The sequence below is a fragment of the Capricornis sumatraensis genome, chromosome 10, assembly GCF_032405125.1.
Source record: "Capricornis sumatraensis isolate serow.1 chromosome 10, serow.2, whole genome shotgun sequence".
Classification (NCBI taxonomy): Eukaryota; Metazoa; Chordata; class Mammalia; order Artiodactyla; family Bovidae; genus Capricornis; species Capricornis sumatraensis.
The window spans coordinates 92,414,279-92,437,195 of NC_091078.1; the positions used below are offsets into that span (position 1 = coordinate 92,414,279).

A 22,917-nucleotide genomic window follows, 5' to 3' on the forward strand; every position below is an offset into this window, starting at 1 on the left:
GACTGCCAGACCCCGAGCTCAGTTTAAGATTCATGATCTAATGGAATCTTCACAACAGTTCAGTAAGACAGAGATCACTTAAAGAGGGAGAAAATGTAAAATAAGAAGCTAAGCAGCTCTCGAGGCCATATACTAGTCACAGGTGGAGCCAGGATTCAAAGCCAGAGCCAGCTTCCAGTGCCGTGAACCCTCAGCCCCACTCTATGTCTGGCCCAAGCAGCCGGTGTTCCCAGGATGTACAAGTCCCTTTTCCTGAGCTGCTCAGGTTACATCCCAGCCTTCTCTCCCCTAAGACACTTCAGCTCTTCTTTCCTGGCTTCAGCCAGAAAAGATCACAGCACACTTGTTGAATGAATGCTGGCTTACTTTTTTTTTTTCCAGTTTGGCAATTTAAAGTAATTAACGTCATTTAGTCAGGCATGTTATTAAGTCAACATTCAAGGGAGGGTGGATCAGGGGGAATGAATATACCAGGTTATATAAATATCAATTTACTCACTGACTAAAATATCACAGAACTTCATCATATGTCAAATATTTCAGTCCCTTTTATTTTTGCTTTTTTACATTCAAAGATGACTCCATTCCTGACACAAGTAAAAGAACAAGTCTATGGTACAAAGACTCCTGGGAAACAACGTTAGCAAAGACGTAGGGGAGAATTAGCAAGATGGGATGTACTTTCTGCCTCCCCAGCACAGATGCTGCTCTGTCTTCTCCTGGCCATGTGGCCAAGTCTGCCTCATCTTCTCAAGAGTTTGCCCTCGCTGCTCCTGAGAGACTCTAAGGACCTGCAGGTGGAGGCAGCAGTATCTCCCTACCTCCCTCTACTCCAGCAGGGGCTTGGTTCAGACAGAGGAAGGGTAACAGATGCTGGGAGGATGGACGGTCAATGGCAAAATGGTAAGAGTACCGCCCATCTCATGGTGGAGCTGACAGGCAACGTGTAGGATGGGCCATCCTTTGGAACCATGCTGAGTCTCAGCTCCGAGGATCCTTGGAGCTCTGTGGAGCACAGCAGGCTCAGGGGGAAGCAGATCCCAGAGCTCAGCAGCATCAGAGCCAGAGCTGGAACCTGGACCTCAGACTGGAGCCAGCGTCCTGCGCTCTCTAGACCTGCGACCCTTGGGCCCAGCCCCATCATACTCAAACAACCAGAAAAACCCAGAAAACCAAGTCAGCAAACCCACATCCAGATGGTAGGTAGACAAATTCTTGGAAGGAGGTGGGGTCACCTAATTGACCTTCTAAAAAGAAATAAATATGAATGGAATAGTCACTTTGGCATCTGGGAGTTGGCTGGTCCTCCACCTGACTGTCCCAGCACTAGCTTTGTGATCTTGGGCCCAGGTTCCTCAAATGCAACACAGGACAGAAAAGTACTCAAGACCAGTGGTGAGGATTAAGCGAAAGGGTCTCTTCATGCACTTGCTCATTCAACAGATGCTCAGGCGGCATCTCCTCGGGCCGGCCACTGGGCATGCCGAGAAGGACCAAGGCCTCATTCCTCCCCTCTGAATGATGACCCCTGGCCAGAGAGGAGATGAGAAAACAAATAACTGCCCGCTAGGTATAATAACAAATACCAGATGCAGCGGCTGCTCTAAGAGGAGGAGACCCAGTGTAACACGGGTACAAATATTCTTTGCAAAGTCTCTAAGTGCTAAGCAAGAGATCAGGTATTTTGAAGACTGCTGCTCATCTGTGCTTCCCAAACTTCCCTCTCCTGCTTGCCTCCCCTCCCCTCCCCTCACATCTCCTCCCCATTGCCCCCATCATGCCATCCTTATATTGCCGCTAACTGGGTTTCCCATGGCAACAGCAACACTTGGGACCAATTAAGGTGGCCACTGGGAATAGGAAGAGGCAAATGCATGGGTAATTAAGAGTATAACGGTCACAGTCAGATGGCCTTGAGATCAAGAACCAATGCCACCACTTATACTAGCTTTGTGACCTTGGATAAGTCACTATACCTCCTGGAATCTAAAGGTCCTCATCGAGAAAATGGGGCTCTCAGAGCACCCATCACATGGGGTTCTTGAGAAGGTGAAATGAAATTTACACGGAGACCTTAGCATCAAACGAGGCTGATGGACATTAGCTATCACCATCTATCATTGTTATTGTGGAAAACACAACTTAGTCTCAAAGATTAATGCTACACGTTCCAGAACAAAATTAATTCAGCCAATCCTTTACCCTGGTAACCACGTTTTTCCCTTAACACATTTATTAGGTTATGAAATCAATTTATTGCTCACACCCAGCCCTCTAAAATGAATAGAATATAATAGGTTAGGGTAGTCTAGATTAGGGTGGAATAGAAGAGAAGAGAACAGAATAAAATACAGTAGGGCAGAGGGCAGTCAAATCAAATAGACCACACTGCACTGCAGGAAATGAAGCTTAGTGGATTCATAAAACTGGCGTTTCCCGTGTGAAGTTGTGCGGAATGGGTTCACTGAACCGTGTTTTTCTCACTGTGGACCACAGCCAAAAAAGTTTGAAAGCCACTGACTTAGAAAAAATGCAGTTGTGTGCCCAAGGAGCCCCCGGGGGAGCAATTCTTGTACCAGGGCGATTAGGAGTAGCCTTTATGGGAAGCAGATGGCGTCTTTCATAGTGATGTTCACCAAACAATTTTCTGTTAAAGGGTTGGTAACCACAGGTCCCAGGAACCTATTTGGTAAGAAGAAAAACCATCGTTGACAGGTCAACAAATTTCTCCCCATCTTACAAACTGGAGAATAGCCGCCTCAGCTCTGCTCAGTGATTTATAAATTAGCTGCTTCAACAATCAGACATGCTCCTGGGTACCTTCTGATTTAAAAGATAAAATGCCTGACAAAGCCCCCATATCTATTGCAGAGAAAATCTCCAGTCACACCATGCGTGCCAAGGAGGGCTGCGCCCCGTGCCAGCTTTAGGCTGGGTTCAGAGGCTGAGGACCACCAGCCCAGGCCCAGGATGGAACAGACTCCATGTGGACACACAGACACGGAAGCAAAACATGGCGGAAAGATGTGCGCATTTCCCCTCAGCAGGAAAGAGAGGGAATAACTGGATCTCTAGGGAATGCCAGAGCCTTCCCGCAGTGGCATACAATAGCATTTCTCAAAGCACGGTAGCCGGACTCCATCAGAATTAACTAAGACACTTGTTAATGCAGATTCCTGGGCCCCGGACCAAGCTTACTGAGTCCAAATCTTTTGTGATAGGTCCCTTGGAATCATACATTTTAAGCAGCTCCCCGCGTAATATTTCTGCATACCAAAGTCTGACATCCTCCAGAGTCAAGGCTCAGCAACCAGACAAGGACAACAGGGTCAGCCGTATAGACGGCTGGGATGGCCTGGGCCGAGGCGCAGAGGCGCGGCCCAGCCTGATGTGCGTGGGACTGTGCGCTGTGTGCTGCCACGGAAGCGTCTGGGGCAAGGGTGCCAAAGGTGGCCACAGCAGCAGAAGCGACGCTGGCACCCCGCACAGCCCTGCACACCTCACTGAATATTCCACGAACGCTTGTCGACGCAGGAAGGAAGGGATGAGGGAAGAAGAAGCAAGAAAACATTCCCAACGTTTGGTCAAAAGCCAATGAGTTCTTATAAGTCTGTTAACACAGCTAATGATTTTCCCAAACCATGAGACTCGCCCCCAAAAGAAGCATTTGGTCCTGTGAACCTCTCTTGTGGAAAAGGGGAAGGTTGAGACCTCAGGCTTTCAGATGGATTTATTAGTAATATATAAACACTCGACTGTCGGACTTGCCGGGTGGCTCAGTGGGAAAGAATCTGCCTGCCAGTGCAGAAAACAAAGGTTTGATCCCTGGGTCGAAAGATCCTTTGGAGAAGGAAATGGCAATCCACTCCAGTATCCTTGCCAGAAAAATGCCATGGACAGAAGGCCTGGCGGGCGACAGTCCATGGCGGGCTAAGTCCGTGCGGTCGCAAAGAGTCAGACACAACTGAGCAACTGAGTGCATAAACACAAACACCTGATTAACCATTCAGCTTCCTCCTCACTTCACCAATGAGGTCCCGTTACTAAGGGGGCCAGTCCCCGCTGATGCGCTGGGACAAAATATTTTGGCTGTTAAAAAACAGAGACCTTGGGGGAACAGTTTCTCCAGGTGAAAGTCAGACTTAAATGTGATGTAAGCCAAAGAACTGTTACAAAGGCCCCTCTGCCTGGAGAGTAGAGACTTCCTGTGGAGGGCGGCAGGGGAGCTTTGAAAAGCTGGGGCAGGGAGGGGAGGGCATGGGGCTAGAGGCTGCCTCCCCCAGTCCCGGGAGAAGCCAGCACAGGGTCATGATGCCTTCCTCCCCTCTACGGCCTCAATGCCCTGATCAACACACAAGTGAGAGGGCTGAGAGGAGAAATGTCAGAGGTCACACATGGCCCACTCCTGAGGCACTGTGACCCCTGGGGCATGCCACCAGGTCCCAAGCACGTACCCCCAAGTTGGAAGGGCTGGGCTGATTCCCACAATCTGCCCCAACTAGGAGATCTCACCCCCTTCTGGGTGAGTCTTCAGGCTCAGTAGGAAGGTAGAAAATGGGCACCAAATTCTGATGACTGTGGGGTGTTGATGTCATTGTTATTCAGTTGCTCAGTCATGTCCAGCTCTTTCTGATCCCATGAACTGTAGCCCACCAGGCTCCCCCCATCCATGGGATTTCCCAGACAAAAATACTGAAGTGGGTTGCCATTTCCTTCTCCAGCGGATCTTCCCAGCCCAAGGATCAAATCTGTGTCTCCTGCTTTGCAGGCGGATTCTTTACCACTGAGCCACCACAAACCACACAGCGAATTCCCGGTATGATATGACACGGATGGCTCCACAGAGCAAAAATCACCCAGCAAGCTTCAACAGACTCCATAGACTAACATGCCAGGGAGGAGCCAGACTCAAGACTCTTCAGGAACCTCAAAATGCCGGACTGCTGGGCCTGATACTGGGAGGAGGCAGGGCTGGAGCTAAACGTCCCCCCATTAAATCCATATCATTTAATTCTCTCCTCCCAGACAGATGCTCCAGCTCAGCTCAGAGGGGCTGTGCTGGGTGCAGATTCTCAGCATGTCCAGGGGCCAGGCTGGAGGAAGAGAAGGGACAACCGAGCTCGCACGATACCAATGCAAATCGCCTAAACTTGCTTTCTGGCTTCTCACAAGGTCTCATCCTGGTGCAGGTGCTGGAAGGAGCCTATGCAGAGAGGCCGCCCAGGAGCGGGGAGCGCTGCACCGTGGATGCTGCAGCATACGAAGACGCAGCTCCCGCACGCCTGCAATGCACAGACTCAGAAACACTGTCCCCAGGATGTACAAAATAACCAAACAAAACACCCAAACACTCATAAAACAAAAGGAAGCGGCACAGGGAAGGTGACACAGTCAGCAAACACCGTGCAGCATCTTGAGGCCAGCAGGCCCCCGGAGAAGGCCAGGTAATGACCCCACGCGAAGGTGAAAGGGAAGGAAATTAAAATTCACATTTCTCCCTAATGTCACCAGGAACGTGGCATTGGAGCACTTCGTGGAATTAGCTGCAGCAGCTTCCTAATTGCCTTTGCCGAGTTGCCGCCCCCAGGTTGATGGCGGCGCTGCAGCGGCCCCATCAGTCTCGCTTGGTGCTCCTCATGCACTGCGGTGCTCCTGCCGCAGCTGCTCAGCTTGGCGCTGCGGAGGCGCCGCCGGGACCCCTCTGCTGGGCTGGGAGGCTTCAGAGTGGGGAGACTCGGCCATGTTTTCAGGGGACTAATGGAGATGGGCTGGGATGCTCCCCAAGGAGGAGAGAGAGGGTCGCGGGCTGGAAGTGAGGACCAGCTGGCTGGAAGGTCTGGCAGTCCCTGCTGGCACCAAGCAGGCTGTGGGCAAGGGACCCATCCCCAGGGTTTCAGGGTTGGAGAGTTGGAGCTGGGAGGCAGCCCTGACTTTTTGCAGCATCTGCGCCTGATGATAGGGGCTCAGAAAACCCAGTGTTGGAGGGCAATGCAGAAAGGAATGTGAAGGACCTTGTTTTGGTCTGTGCTCAAGAGCGCCGTTCCCATCACCAGCGCAGGAGCACCAGGAAAAGGCTCCTTTGTTTACCTGCACATTCATGCATTCCACAGACAGCCCCTGAAGCCCACCCCAAAGGCAGCTCTGCACCAAGTGCCAAAGGAAGACCCTCTCCCATCAGAAAGAACGAGCGTGCCCTGGGAGATTTCAGGTCCAGCTTACCTACCTCCTTCTCTACATCCGCAACCCCACTGAAAGAGGTAAGGGTCCTCAGGATATCACACTTCCCCAGAACTGCCTGGGCTTGGGCAGATCCGCCAGACTCTTTCCATGCAAAATACAACTGACCCTGTGGGCCCAAGGGCTGGAGCCTTCAAGTTAGCTGTCAATCATGAAGAAAAACACGCATGATTCTCCTTTCCCAGAGAGAAAAAGAAAAAGAAGCTCCAACCAATATCCAAGAAAGACAGACAAAGAGTGGGGATGACAAAAAATGGGAAGCTAAAATTTACTGGGCACTTTCCAGATGTCCAGTTCTGTGCTAAGACTGTTACCACATATTGACAATGCTCACCACGACCCCATTTTACAAATAAGGAACCGGAGGCCCGTAAATGAAACTCACTAGAGCCAGGCTGGATCTCAAAGTCAGATCCATCGTGTATTAATACCCAGGTCCCAGAGCCCAACCTGGCTCTTCCACATCACGGGATATACACAAAGGGAGATTTAGCCAAAGTCAATGAGATTCTCAAAAAGGCTTCTTAAGAGTCAGTCCTCAAGAGGGGAGGGCTGGCTGACCCTCAAAAGAAATCAAAAGACAAGCAAAATTGTTTTAGTACAAAAAAAAAAAAAAGGAAAAGTATAGAAACCTAGAGGGCAGACTGGGCTCACCCCTCTTTCCAGATCCTTTTTCATTCTGTATTATGAAAGCAGATGACAGTTTACCAAAAAGACTAAGAATTCTGTTGGGGAAAGGATTAAGAGCATAGAAGAAATTGCCACCAACCACCCTGATGAGTCACTAGCAGGCCAAGACCAAAGCATGGGGAACATTTCGTCCTGGGAGTACCCAGATGTCCCTCCTCAGACCCCACCCCAAGCCAGTAAGCTGAACAGGACTCACAAAACACAGTTCCATGCCTGCCTTGGTCACCTGGAGCTGGGCATTCTTGGACCAAGGAATATTCTCTGTCTTGGTTTCTGTATCTCTAACACAGAGATGATGACAGAACCAAACACAGGAGTGGTTGTGAGAAATTAAACGAAACCATACAAATAAACCACATGGCACCACATGCAAAGTACCTGCGTCATTATTAGGATTACTGCCTAAGAAGACCTTATGGGGCTCAGTGGTGGGCAGCTCTGGTGGAGGGACTGCCGAGTGGCCAGATATAAAGTTTCCCCCCTCAGGGCACAAACTACTGCCCTGATATGTGGAAGCAGCTTCTGAATAAAAATAACAACAGCAGCAGCAGTCCCCCACCTTTTGTAAATATTTCCTCTGAGCCACTTATTGTCAACCAACCTGTGTGCATCTTCTCCCTTGCATCTCTCATCACCACCCTAGAAGTTAGTATCATTGTGCCCATTTAACAGATAAGAATACTGAGGTTCAGCAAATGACTTGTCAGGGGTCTGAGACTAGTCAGCAGTAGCACTGGACTCTACCCTGAGGAGGCGTGTCTCAGATCCAGACTTCTACCTCTACACAGTTCTGCCTTCCCTAAACCAACTGCCTCTCTTTAAAATAAAATGTAAAAAATCCATAATCCTCTAATTTCTTTCTCAGTTTATATATTTTTCATATCACTCATAAGGCATTTGTTTCATGCAAAAGTAACTGAAAATCTTGTTGTTTAAATAAGAATTCCAACTATGTTTCCATAATTCTGAAATTCCTGTTCCAGGAAATGTGTCTTGCTGGTTTTTTTTTCAATAGATTAGTGTGAGCTGTGAGCCCTTTACTGAGAGGATTACATCGTATTTTGGGGTGGCCAGATGATTCCTGATGTTCTGAAATACTGGAACCTGGCTACAGACCCTGGAATTTTAAAGTAGTTATTAGTCTTTAACAAAGGGAAGACAGCCTGTGTATATTAAAAAATGCCAACACACACACACATGTCTTTTGCTGGTTGCCTGACAATGATTCCTTCAACGTGTGCCCTCAAAAGCACAGCTTTCTGAGAGAGGCCCAGGTCAGTATCAAAAAGAAATAACATTTGAACTTGAGCTTGAGGGTCCCAGAAATCAAACAATCATCACTGACATGACTGCATGCATGTGTGTTCAGTCATGTCCGACACTTTGTGACCCCAAGCACTGTAGTCAGGCTCCTCTGTCCATGGAATTTTAGGGACAATGCTTGTCTATTCTTTAGGCAAGAATATGGGAGTGGGTTGTCATTTCCTACTCCAGGGGATCTTTCTGACCCAGAGATTAGACCTGAGTCTCTTGCGTTTCCTCATTGGCAGGCAGTTTCTTTACCACTCAGCCACCTGGGAAGCCCCTTCACTGATGCCAAGTGGGGCAAAAACCTATACTCACTGAGCTGTTTGGACATGATGCAATATATTGAGTTAATAGAAATTTCACTGATGATGGAAACTGGTAGGAGTAAAGCCATATGTTATGACTCGTGGCCAAAGATTACCTCCAACGGATTTACTGCCCCCACACCTATTGTTCTTTTAACACTGTTTTTCCGCCTCTGCCTTGACAAGCACAATGGAAACGGTATTTCGGATGGCGCAGGTACAAAGAGCCAAACGCCTGCCCCATGTCTCTCTCACCTTGCTTTGCAAATTACAGTACACAGGGATTATAAGAACAAAAGTGACTTCCACAATTGCCCACCTGTACTGTACAAGGGATGGGATGGGAAGAATTAGGAAAAGAAAGCAAAAAAAAAAAAAAAATCCACCTCCATAGAAACATAATGAATACATCTGTTTGCCTTTGTGCCCGTCAGATTAAATGAGCAAGACATATATGGCCTTAATCCTATGAACTCATTGTGGGATCAAAGTCGCTAAAATTCCAGGAGTTTCTCTTGCTCTTCATTAATAATGAAGTAGAAACTATAAGTGAGAGAGTGGCCCAGAGAACTAAGGCTTCCCAGGTGCCACATATTGTTCGAAGCTACGTTATCTGTGTTCTACCATCTAGCCCACCCCAAAATCCTATGATACAGGAGCTTTTATTGTTAATTCTATTCTGTCAATGCATAAACCAAGGCCCAGAGAGATAAAGTTAGTGACTGACAGAGTGGAATTCAATCCAAAGAGCATGCTTTGAAAAAAAAAAAATCTCTTCAGGGTCTTCCCTGGTGGTGCAGTGGTTAGAGTCTGCTTGCCAATGCAGGGGACACAGGATCAACCCCTGGTCCAGGAGGATCCCACAGGCCGTGTTGCAACTGAGCCCGGGCGCCACAGCTACTGAGCCTGTGTGCCCTAGAGCCTGTGCTCCGAAACGAGATGCTACCACAATGAGAAGCTCACGCACCACAAGCAGAGAAAGCCAGGTGCAGCAACAAAGATCCAGTGCAGCCAAAAGTTACAATTAACAAAACTTTAAAAATAAATAAAGGTTTTTTAAAACTCTCCTTTCAGCTGTGCATGGCTCACCGCAATAGAAACCTAGACCCTGCTTATTTAACTTATAGGCAGAGTACATCATATGAAATGCCAGGCTGAATGAAGCACAAACTGGAATCAAGATTGCCGGGAGAAATATCAATAACCTCAGATATACAGATGACACCACCCTTATGGCAAAAAGCAAAGAGGCACTAAAAAACCTCCTGATGAAGGTGAAAGAGGAGAGTGAAAAAGCTGGTTTACAACATTAAAAAAGACTAAGATCATGGTATCCAGTCCCATCACTTCATGGCAAATAGATGGGAAAACAATGGAAACAGTGACAGACTTTATTTTCTTGGGCTCCAAAATCACTGTGGATAGTGACTGCAGCCATGAAATTAAAAGATGCTTGCTCCTTGCAAGAAAAGCTATGACAAACCTAGACACCGTATTAAAAAGCAGAGACATTACTTTGCCAACAAAAGTCCAGCTAGGCAAAGCTATGGTTTTTCCAGTAGTCGTGTTTAGATGTGAGAGCTAGACCATAAAGAAAGCTGAGTACTGAAGAATTGTTGCTTCTGAACTGTGGTGTTGGAGAAGACTCTTGAGAGTCCCTTGGAGAGCAAAGAGATCAAACCAGTCAATCGTAAAGGAAATCAACCCTGAATATTCACTGGAAGAACTGATGGCTGAAGCTCCAATACTTTTGCCACCTGGCGTGAAGAGCCAACTCATTGGAAAAGACCCTGATGCTGGGAAAGATTGAAGGGAGGAATAGAAGGGGACGGCAGAGGATGAGCTGGTTGGATGGCATGAGCCTGAACAAACTCTGGGAGATGGTGAAGGACAGGAAGGCCTGGCATCCTATAGTCCACAGGGTCACAAAGAGTCAGACACAACTGAGCAACTAAACAACAACAACAGATTCTTTCCTGGGAGCCCAGAGTTTCGAAGAAGGAAATGCAAGGTCAAGTTTATGGCATTGGTGTGGGGTGGGGGTGGTGTTCTAAAACGTGGTGGCATTTCCAAGGACAAATTTTACTACTGACTCCATTTTAATGCACAACACTAAAGTCTCGGGAAAAGGAATCAAACCATCAGGTGTGAGAAACACACCCTCAGGAGCGAAACTCAGGGACCTGAGCAAACAGATAAAGAGCAGGTTTGACTTTTGGAGGAAAACGTGATGGGAAACGCTCCCTGCTTTTTGCAGAATGGCTGAGGCCTTGTGCCTTAGCCGAGACTGAATCCTGCTCAGGAGCTTCACAAGGTTATTCTTTTCCTTGGCAGCTCCGGTTGAGCAGAGGTGTAAGGTGCTCAATAGCCCCACTTCTGCCCTGCCAGCCAGGGCCCCTCCAGTCAACCTGCCCTGTCTCCCTTAGGAACCATTCCTGGCCCATCATGGCCCAAGCTCCCCTGGAACGAGGGAAGTCCTTCCCCAACTTGTGGGGGCCCATCACCCACAAAGTCAGTCTTTGCTGCCAACAGAACATCTGAAATCCCACCCAAGGAAGCACATCTAGGGGAAAGAAACTAGAGAGGCCTCCAGCATCCCACCCACCTGGCCCTTCTCATCCTGCTGAGGCCCTGATGGCCCCACTGAAGAGGGTGCTCAGGCGGGAGCAGCCCACACAGGTGACGCACACTGCAGAGAAAAGTCAAAGGCTTGGGGGTCAGAACACGCCCATCTGAGTCCAGCCCCACCATGTGGCAAGCGCTCCATCTCCCTGAGCCGCAAGCCACTGGTGACAGGTAGAAAGCCGGCCACCTCCCAGCGCAACTAAAGACCCCAGCAGATGCCTTGCATTATCTACTTTAATACAAAGAATGCTTGTCTCATTAAACCCTCCCCCCAAAAGTCCATTTCCTTCCTGTCCAGTCCCACTGAACAGTCTGTTCTCCTGAGCCGGTTAGAATCTGGGTAGATTTTAAGAAGCCTCCAGTGCAGTCAGACTCTGTGGTTCCATCAGTCCCGGTACCAATGGTTTTGGGGTGATTTTCTAAACTATGTGGCCCTTCCTCAGTTGATCCACCAGCTGCACAGCAGGGTAAGCCTGGAAGGGGGTACCAGGAAGCCCCTGAGGTAGTTCCTCAACCCCGATGTCTCATGTGAGCATCGCCCCGACTCTAGGAGAAAGTGAGCTGACCTTGAGGAGGAGAATAAAAGGTCTGGGCAGAGGCTGGGTCCACTGTGGTCTCCGCCCGCTCTGCAGTGCCTGGCTCCTCAGGCTCCTCCTGTCAGGCGCCAGGTGGGACCACCTTCCTCCCTGTCGGCACCTGGCACCCACTGCCCCCTTCAGGCACTCGTTCATTTGTGTCTATGGAGCTGGCCCCACAGATACTCAGTGAAGGTTATCTGAAGAGCTCGTCTCTGTCTCACACCACCAATAATGACCTCCACAGCTCAGTCGCGGAAAGCTTCTATGTGCCAGGCACCGTGCTAAGGGCTTCATGCCTTTTATTTTATTTAATCTTCATCATAGCCTGTAAAGTAGAAGATACTGGCCTCCTCTCACATTGGAGGGAGCAGGTTCAGAAGCATCACGCTGCAAGGTGACCCAGCTAGGAAACGGCAGATCTGGGAGTCAACGCCAAGTCCATCTGACGCCAAACCCTGTCCTCTCAGCTGTTTTCTTGGGTTCTAATTGTTTTCGAAGTAATTTCCCAGATGTTATCTCATTTAATCCTCCAAAACACCCACAAAGTAGGGTAATGCAGGTATTACTCACATTGTTTTCAAACAGGAAGGGGGGATGAAAAAAGGTCACACAAAGACAAGAGAAGACAGCAGCACTGCGGCCAGGCAAGCCGACTCCAGAAGCCCAGCGCGGTCACCTGGGGGCAGCTGCCTCATTTCCATAAGCCTCAACTTCCAAATCTGAAAAATGGGGCGAATGGTAGTGCCTGAGTCATCAGGTAGCAGAGAGAATTCAGTGGGATGACCCATGTCAGGTATTTATCTGGTACCTGGAATGTAGGAACTCCTGAGGGAATGCTACCTGCTCTTACTATTAGACTGTTTGCTCAAGGCCTCTCAGGAAATACCTACAGAAAAGACAAGAAGACAAACATCACAGCTCTTAGACTCCTAGGCCAGTGACCTTTTTCTATGCTTTAACAGCACTGCAGCTTCCAAGATGTATGTCTCTGAAAACGCTCCAAGATCTGCACCTATTACAATGATGAAAAAAGATGGGCAAAGGACACCTCCCCAGCTGACTGTGGCCAGAACATCAAAATAGAATGAGAGGATGAGCTACCCGGCAGGGAAAAGAGAAAGCCAAAATGAGCACGACCTGTCCTGCAGGGAGCTTCACCCGAGTCCCGATGGGGCCCCTTCTTGCTGTGATGCTCGGCTATCATCATCTTGAAATTCTTCACAACTTTTTAACAAATGGAACCAGGTTTTACTTTCCCACTGGGTTCCACAAATTATGTCAGTGGTCCCCAACCTTTCTGGCACCAGGGACCCTTTTCATGAAAGATCATTCTTCCATGGGATCAGGGATGGGGTGGATGGTTTGGGGATGATTCAAGTGCATTACATTTATTGTGCACTTTATTTCTATTATTATTACATCAGCTCCACCTCAGATCATCAGGCATGAGATCCTGGAGATTAGGAACCCCTGATGTAGCTGTTCCTGGTCTCAGCAGGTCCTCAACTGCAGCTGCCTATAACGTCTCAGATGCCGGACAAACCTGAGCCTGGCGGACTTGATCATTCGGCTCTGTCCTAGCATCTTGGTTCACCCCCTCAAGCCGCACTTGCTAGCAGCCCAAGAGGACAAGGACAACTTTCCCCATCAGCAGGCAGCATCTGGCACATTCTGTGATGGGCAGCCTCCGTTTCTACTGGCATGCGTGCACATGCATGCACAAACTTAATAAGTGGTAAGGACATGTACCAGCCCCAAATATCATCTGGCAGTTGCTTCACCCAAAATGAATAACCAGAAGTCTGGTCTGTGAACCCACAGCCATACATTAACCATGTCCAACTTGCCTGTCCAGATTGTTTACGTGGTAATAGCTCTCTTAACCTTGGGAGGGTACTGTTTTCCAATACTGGATGCCAAGATAAATACACGGCAGGGCACAAAGTGAAGAAAGAGACATCTATTTCTTGTCAAGAGATAATGCTCTCCTTTCCAATATGGCCTTGAACTGCCCATTAATAGGTGGCTCCTGAGTTGTTTATTTCCATAATCTTGACGCGGGATAACCGAGAAGCTCGGCAACATTTAATCACGATACACCTTATATGTAATGCCTTATTTAAACAGCCTTGGAATGAGCACCCAATAAGCATTGTACAATTTGTTAAAGACACCCTGCACCCTTTGCAAAGTTATGCCTGTAAAATTACTTTCTCCTGAAAAGTAGACATGCTGGCTACACAAAGAGAAACCCCTTAAAACATAAAAGCTGAGCAGATGCCTCACCTGCAGAGGGTGAGCTGTGGTCCAGGTCGGACTGTCAGGAACGAGTCTCTGAGGCTGGCTTCGCATTTCAGGGACCACCAGCTAAATGTGCTGGTCACTAAGTACTCAGGGAAATCAAGCATCCTCCCCTTCTTCTCCATGTTCTTCTCTTGAAGGAGAAGCTCACTTTTGCTTAATGGACCAGAGAGGGCTGATGAAGATTCTATCGATATTGCCAGGAGCCTGACATGAGGAACTTTTCCTCTCGCTCCCTGATACACAAAAGCCTCACTGCAGCCACTGGAGATGAAGCAAAGACCATTATGTCTCTTGTATAAAAATTACACTAAAAGGGTAGTGGGGGAGGGGGACTCTCATATGCTAATTCATAGGCTGGAATTTATGACATCTATTTCATTTTTTCTCAGTCTCAGCCATAGCAAATCTCTAAGTCCAATCAGAGTGTCCCAGGGAACATGCAAGCTGTGAAAAGTCTATGTCTGGAAGATGCTGTGGATCTCAGTTTGGGAGGCTGTTTTGACAAGCACCGTGACTGCAAAAGATGGGGTCCCCTGAAATAAATACCACTCTCACTTCTGACAGAGGCTGTATACTTGGATAAAGAAAAAGCCATGAGTTGGTATCTGTTATGAGAGATCCGGACTAATGACAGGCTGGAAACAAAGGATTCTTGAGAGAATGTACACCTCTTTCGGGAAGCCCAACACAGCAAGTCATTTACTGCTCCAGGTGTGCAGGAGCACCAAACACCTAGCGAGGGTGGATCGATGACTGAAAAACCTAAACCCCCACACTTGACCTCCACAAATGTGCAGGACAATGAGATGTCCGGCAAGGTCACAGGTGCCAGGGTACTGTTCCACATTTCTTTTACTTTTGTTCATCCTGATACATGGCTAATGTGAGTGCGTGATAGTTGCTCAGTCGTGCCTGACTCTTTGCAACCCCATGGACTGTAGCCTGCCAGGCTCCTCTGTTCATGGAATTCTCCGGGCAAGATTACTGGAGTAGGTTGCCATTTCCTTCTCCAGATACACGGCTATGTCTTCTTCAAAACTGGAAACGTTATCTGTGCTTGCCCCTGCCAGACAGACTTTATGAGGTGGCTTGGTACTCATGTGTTTGCCTAAAAGCACATTGGTATTAGAATAAACAAGACAAGATAAAACTAGCCTGAGGGCACCAGAGAAATTGATCAAATTTAATAAGTACATTGGATTAAAAATCTGAAGTTTACCTCCGATGAGAAAACCATGCCTATGTTTTCACCTCCCTTAACTTTGCCTAGCAGTTGTAAATCTGAGCAATGCAGGCTGCAGCAGTTCCTAATAAGGGAAAAAGCAAAGCAGAAATATTTCTGGCAGAAAAGAAACTTTGAGAAAAAGAACAAAAGAAAAAGAAAAGAACAAAAGAGGCGCAGACTTAGCAAAGTCATACAAAAAGAACTTTATCTGGTCAGCAAGTGACCAAGTATGAGTGTATAAATGCAATAAGATATATATGTGGGTAAGATGTGAGAAATGAATTCTAACTGGTTTAGCCTGCTCTGCTGATGTCCTCGGAGAAGGTAATGGCAACCCATTTCAGTACTCTTGCCTAGAAAGTCCCTAGACAGAGGACCTGGTGGGCTGCAGTCCATGGGGTCGCTAAGAGTCAGGCATGACTGAGTGACTTCACTTTCACTTTTCACTTTCATGCATTGGAGAAGGAAATGGCAACCCACTCCAGCGTTCTTGCCTGGAGAATCCCAGGGACAGGGAGCCTGATGGGCTGCCGTCGATGAGGTCGCGCAGAGTCGGACACAATGGAAACAACTTAGCAGCAGCAGCACCAGCAGCTGATGTCTTGGTGATTGGGCTAATGAGACCAATAAACTGCCCTGAAAGACTGAAAATTGTCATTTCCAAGATTTTAAGACTTTGAAAAATAATCTGCCAGGGAGAAGTCCAGTAATTGAAGTGGTGCCATGAATTAAAACGTGGGCAGCATAGGTTGAATGCATTAATCTCGCAGGATGACAAATAACTGTGTTTATTCAACAAAAATGTTCAGCCAAGTAGCGCCTCCCCAGTAAAAGCAATCCATAGAGTGTCAGGCTTCCTATAGGCAGCACAGCGCTGCTACCTAACTCCTGATAAGTGAATACTCCTATTTAATTATTTAAAAGACCATCGATTTCCACATTGATGAAAAGTCATAATTATCAAAATGGCATGAAGACCCAACCTTTCATTCTGCTGACTCTGTCCTGTGGAAAGAGACATCACATTCATGTATTAAAGCCGCCCTCTCAATAAATAGTTGATAACGCAAAAAACTGGTTATGCATTCCAAGGAGAGCACATTTGATAAGTGCGGCACGAAGCGTCCAAGGTAAATGTCAATTTTTTTCTAGCATTAACAGCAGAGACACACAGTACCTATATTTCCGCTGTGTATTTATCACCATGATTCTGGAAAATGTAATTAGAACCCTTCATTCCCGTGAACATACATTGCCTGAATGCAGAACTAAATAGAACGACAAATCCAGCTCCAACCAAATTCTCCCAGAGAGGGATGAAATGAGAATCACACCAGTTTAATACCTTTTATTGTGAATGTCAGGGGTGTGGAGCCCATGTGTTTAACAGCCGAGGTTACTGGACCTACTAGAATGCTTCTCACTGAATCCCAAAATAGAAAGGTAATGAAACTGTGCCTCTCCAAGAGAACCCACACAAAGCGCATTCTCTGGGGAAAATGAAGCAAGATAGAGGCAGCTGAATATTGGCATGAATATGTCAAATAGGAAAGTTAATTAAAAAAGTTGAAGTGAATGGAAACCCCTGCAGAATCTGCCAGCTAAGGAGGGCAGGGCACAGGCACACAGCCGCATAAGAGCACTTCGCTTTCAGGGGCCCGAGGTCGTCTGAAAACCAGAAAAACCTCTCAAAACTGACTCCAACTCCAACATACAAGTCCCATGTTCTTCCATTCTGTGTTGGAAACAGTCTACTTTGCTAAAAAGCAAATTCTTTTTTTACTACAATCAAAAATATCCTCTTTGTAAAGAACTAATAGATTGCTATTCCTGCACTAGGCAAAGAAAACAAAAAGAGAAAAAACAGGAAGTCTGGCAGTGGATAGCAGATATATTATTGTAAGCTAAAGCCATGGTAATGAACAAAGAAACAACTAATTAAATATTCTCCTTTCTAAATCCATGACAATGAGGCACATTATTAAATACCTATATTTACATTGATAAAATCAGTGATAATACTGCTATCTTGAATTATATTATCTAAAAAAAACCTGTTACCCTATTACGAAAATGGCAGTTTTCCCAGCCTCCAAACCCCTTAAAATAGGTGGCCAATTATTATTTAACTTACATTCACAGTAACTATTTTGCAAAGTGTTTGCCTTAGTTCAAAAATTACTAAGCTCCCACTCTAAAAATGAACACCTTACATCAATCCATAACATAACATGTCAATTAGAAAAATTTCATAGAGTACATAATATTGTTCAGTGGTATACAATATACCTTACTTAACTGAAATCAAGTTTAAATGTCCATGCCTTAAAAGTATAATTACAATCTATCATGCAACACCCTTGAGTCCTCTTACTGCGGTGTTAATGCATTGTTCAACCAAGTTTCCAAACTTGTTTCGGGAGTATCTTAATTGTCAAAGATGCAATGATGTGACAGAAGGGTACAGAAAGTTTTGACTCAGAGGAGTAATGTCTCATGCAAATGGCCAGAAACTTAAAAAAAAAGAGAAAGGCAACTGTCTCCTTGCTTTTCCAAATGATGCTACACCTCCCTACACTCTGAGCACCTCACATTTTTTCTCATTCATACTCTGAGCTCTCTAAATCAATCTTCTTTGTTGATTATAAAGATACAATCATATTGAAGGGCAACGGGCTGAGACAGCCAAAAGATATCTCCCCAAATTGTCTACCACGCCCTGCCCCATGGAAGTCCTTGCCTAACCAGTGAAAGCCATGGGTATTGGAGGACTTCATGGTCGGTGATTGCAATCCAGAGCAGAAGAAATGCCCACCCCAGCACCTAACGCCCAGCAACACCTCACCTTCCCCTTGGTATCAGATTACAGAATGCCAGGCAACAGAAAGAAATGACAACAAAGACATAAACAGCTGGAAATAATTACCCAATTGTCCAGCTGTAAACATGACAAAAGGAAAGTAAGGCTTGTGAATTCAGTATAAGAAAGGATGCTGATGAGAAGGTAAGAGAAGGATTTTAGCTTTTTCCAATTTGCTATCACAGAGTAGCCAATAATATGTTTGGTTGAAGGGATTTTGTGTGGTATGTGTGTGTGTGAACTTCAGAGAGAAGGAAAAAATATATTTCATGGGCTCCTACAAAATGTGAGTATAAGATATGTAAGCACAATAAAAAAAAATGCTTACAGGCTCTGAGGAGATACTTTCAGAGTTGCTATAACTAAACTACAACAGGCAGATGAAAAATATTTCTTTAAAGTTATACAAAATATTCTCTTCTTTAAAAGCATAAGCTAAATACACAGGCAATGCAATAGGCCAGAACTCTTCACATAAAACATCTGACACACAGGCAAAATGCCAAAGCAGGGTACAGACTGGTCCAGATTAAAAGAACACGAGCAAAACAAGCAACTCCTATAAACTGAGAGGCAGGTCAGAGGTATGTGAATTATCATTGTCCATAAAGGCACATCATAACCTCAAGGTTTTATCAACTGCCTATAATTCAATGAACTCTGTCCCCAAATAACAGTGGAGAAAACAGTCTTTCCAAGGTTTCAGAGAATATGGCTACTGGCAATTTTTAAGCCAGGCTAACCTCTGTCATTCCATTGTGGGATGATGTTTCATTACGATATTTAGATTCCATGTGACAAACTGTTTCATACAGTGTCCCCGAAAACGCTACTCTCTAAAGCAGAATGCCATAAATAAAATACGTACTTGGTTACCAGGCAGCATGCATGACACATATGTTACATTGGCCCAAAAAGCACAGCTTTAAATGCTTAAAAGTTAACTTAACAATTTAAGCTGTTTGTACCCATTTTCAGAGAATTACCCCTAAAGGCCAATTTTATTTTCTATCTTTGAGAGAATTCTTGGATTAACTCTATTGATTTGTTAACTCGAAATTCTTTTTTATCCCCTCTAATCTCTCCTCCCCAGCCTATTTCCCCTCGCCCCCTTTTTTTTCCCCTGGAGGGGAGTGCAAAGGACTATATATCTCACAGTGTAATTTTAAGCATAATGTTGCCTGTTTGAATTAAAATTGATGCAGTTTCTGATAAAAGCCTAATAATCAATTCTCCATTCTCATTACTCTCCAGAATATATGGACGCGGACCAATGTCTTAAGTTTGTGGACTACTCTTATAGGTTATTACCCAGCAGTGCAGCTGAGTGGAAAGATAACCACATTCATTCTCCTTATCTGTAATGATGTAATGCATGCTAGCCCTGGGTCTAGATGATTGGGGAATAATGGGATTGTACAACTGCAGGGATGACAAACAATAGTGCAGCGTCTTTCCCTGATACACTGAACCCCAGCCTGCAGCGTGGGCAAGGTGAAAGCCATCATAACATAGGCACTGAGGCTGCCCCTTGCATGAAGTTAGCATTTTTTGGCCAGAGGAGCATCTGCTCTCACACTGAAACAGCAATACCGACACAGAGAGGAGAGCCATGCAAAAAACACCGTTTCCGAGCCTCGGCCAGGACAGTGCCACTGAGTATCCTGCTTTTCTTTGTGTTTAGAATCGAGTGTCATCTAAAAATAACCGGTTGGTAGGGAGAAGTCACCGGCACAGTACATTGCCAAGAAACCGGAGGATCAGAGACATCTCTGATAACTGATGCTGCTCTGGGTTCACGTTTGTTTGGAAAACTAAATCTGCCTCCATTTTCTGTGCTGGAAAAAATCATCGCTTCCTGCCACCACAGAAACCTTACCTTTTGCAGAAGCTGGGAGCCGGAGTACTTCGCGGCAATAGATTTTATCTCTCCACCAAAAGCAGAGGCCCAGAGCTTCACCCTATAGGGAGAAAGGGCACAGGAACAAGTGTAACACCGTGTCACAGTCAACACGCGCGCACACGCACACACGGGGGCTGTGGCTGAAGGAGCCGGGAGGTATAACACTGGAGGAGAAAAAAAGCGCCTTGGTAGAAACTGCCAGCACCAAACTGCAGAGCGCACCGCGGGAGGGGGCTCGAGGAGGGGGTCACATCGTTCAAAATGCGCAAAGTGCCCCCAGGCTCTCTGGAAAGATCACTAAATTTTATTTGAATCATTGCCTGAGAACTTGACCACCCAAACTGGGCATCACCTGGCAAAGATCAGTCAGAAGAAATTCACCCACCCTCCCCCGCCCCCCAAAGAAGTGAGACGGCAAGATAGCAAAGAGCCCGGTAAATAAACGGCCCGTGGAAGTTGGATGCGGTAAACAGGCTTCAAAGTTGGTGCGGTCACTGGCGGTGAGCCTCTCCTGGTCTCACTCGCCAGCCCGGGGAGGGGGCGAGGGACTCCCACCCTAGCCTGGCCGCCCCACGCGGGTGCGGGCCAGCAGGTGCGAGAGACAAGGCCGACGACCGCGGCAGGTCCCGTCCGGCCGCACCTGCAGAAGCCCAAACTTGGGTACAGCGGGTCGCGGGCGGCCGGAATCCCCTCCCGGGGCGGCGCAGGACCCCGCACTTACACGGAGAGAGGGATCTGCTGCTCCGAGCGCACCACGTCCCCCAGCGCGGCGTAGAGAAGCGCGGCGGTCAGGAGCGCCCAGGGCCCCCGGCACGCGCGGCGCTGCCAGCCCAGTCCGGCCATGCTGGGCTCCCTCCGACGCGCCGGCAGCAGCGACAGAAGCGGCCGCGGGGAGCTGCGCCGAGCGGGCGGTGGGCGAGCGCGCTGGGCTGCCTGCTCCGCGCCGCCCCGCCTGCCTCTCGCGCGCCGGGCGCACTTGGGGAGCAGAAAAAGGAGCGGGGCGGGGTGGGGGGCGGAGGGCGGAGAGGAGGAGGGAGTGGGGAGAGGTGGAGAGGGAGGCAGGCGGGGGAGGAGGCAGGGAGACGCGCCTCTCGCAGCGGCGGCCGCCCGGCCCCGCCTCGGCGGCCCCGGGAGTCCGGCGGGCCGCGGCGGGAGGGCGGGAGGCGCCGCGCGGGCGGGGACTTGCAAACTCGCGTGTCCTTGGCCGCGGCGGAGCGCGCCCTGCCCCGCCCGGCCCACTGCGGCCGCCGAGTTCTTCACAACTCCGCAGTCCGCCGCCGCGGGCGCCGCTCTCGGGCCGACCCCCGGCCGGACCCAGTGACCCCGCGCCCCGAGTGGTTGGAGATGGGGCGCGGGGCGCCGGCAGGCTGGAGGCCAGGGCCCCCTGGCTGGCTCACAGGGTGCTGAGGAGCGCAGAGGTGCGCGACCCCCGGCCCCGCCGCGCGGTTTTCCGGCGGGCAAGGGGTGCGAGGAAGAGGCCAAAGTCTGAGGAAGGGGCCGCGCTCGCGGCGGAGTACTGGGTCGCGCGGGGTGGAGTGCGGCGGGATGGCAGCGGGGCTCGGCGGTCAGGCGCGGGCACTGCTGCGTGGCCGCCCGCAGCCGCTCCTCCGGTCGCGGCGCCGACCAGGGAAGGCGCGGAGGGCGGCGCTGCCGGCGCGGCGCGGGCTCACGAGCGCGGGGCTCCGCGTTTCGGGCCGCGGCGGGGCCGGCTCGGCGCGCCCGAACCCGGGCCGGGCTGCCGAGCAGCTCGCGCTCTGACCCGCGGAGGCCCGGGGTCCGCGCGACTGCAGCGGCCGGCGGGGCGGGGAGGGGCGGCACTGCGGCTCCGGGTCCATCCTGACTGGCGGACTCCCTGGATTTGGGGAATGAGGGAGTCCTCCGAGGCTCGGGGATTCACCGTCTCCCGACTCGGACCCCCACCCGCTGGGTGGAAGGCGCGGTCGCGCGGGCGGAGGCAGGAAGTCGGGGAAGCCCGGGGCGCCTGAGGAACCAGGCTTCCCCGCGGCCTCTCCCGCCGCCGCCCCCAGCCCGGGACCGGTCTCTCGGAGCCCCGGCTCCGGGTAGAGGTCTGGGTGTGTGACTGGGAACTTTGTGGAGCCCTCGCGCCGACCGGCAGTCGAGACCGACCCGAGCCGGCTGAGTCATCCTTGACTCGCCGAGCGCAACTCGACTGACCCCAGGCAAGCCGCGCGCTCCTGATACGGCGGGGTCTCCCGGGGCGTCCGCCGCCTGGGTTCGCCTGGTTTGCGGGACTCCCCCTACAGGGCTTTGGGCTCTCTTCCCCGCCACCCGCCTTCAGCCTCCCCGCCCTCAGCTCTCTGGGGAGAGAGCGAGGGTGGGCTCCAGCTTCCGCCTGGTGGTGTCGGGCGAGAAGCCAGGCGGGCTCTCCTGCCCAGCACCCCCGCCAAAAGTTACCCCGGTAGACGTGGGTCTGGATCTCACAGTTGGCTGCGCGGGGAGAAGGGCCGCGCAGGGGCCTTTGGTGTCTCTGCCGAGTGCGGAGGAGCCCCGGCTCTCGTGGGCGGGTCGTGCCCCCACCTCGGGGAGCAGCTCAGGGAACAGGCCCCACCCGGGAAGCGCCAGGTGCTTCCCGCCCACGGGCAGCGTCTACAATCTCCTCGGATGACTAACCGGTTATAATGAATTCTCCGCTTCTGTGCACACCTCCGATCTATGGAAGTGTGCTAGCAGTTCCAAACCGAGAAGAGCGCGGCCTGACCCCAGGGAAAGGGTCCGGATGGCTTTGCCGCTCACACTGGGGGCGGGAGAAAAATAATTTTCCTGTCATATCCCCGGCGCCTTCTTTCTAAATGAGTAAGTGTGTAAGTGAGTGAAAGCATACTAGCCCTTATTTGTAAGCCTACAATCCACTGCCACTGTGA

The 22,917-nt window shown here is 49.3% G+C and overlaps 1 protein-coding gene across 1 annotated transcript in view; it reads right to left on the minus strand.

The window, feature by feature from the left end:
• The window catches only part of CACNA2D3 (calcium voltage-gated channel auxiliary subunit alpha2delta 3), an 875,864-nt gene extending 854,986 nt beyond the window's left edge, over positions 1-20,878 (minus strand). The window contains exons 1-2 of the mRNA XM_068982393.1: positions 20,757-20,878; positions 20,012-20,093 (exon numbers count right to left, since the gene is read on the minus strand). Coding sequence (XP_068838494.1) covers positions 20,012-20,093; positions 20,757-20,878 — 204 coding nt within the window. The remainder of the gene's footprint in view (positions 1-20,011; positions 20,094-20,756) is intronic.
• Positions 20,879-22,917: the final 2,039 nt, after the last annotated feature.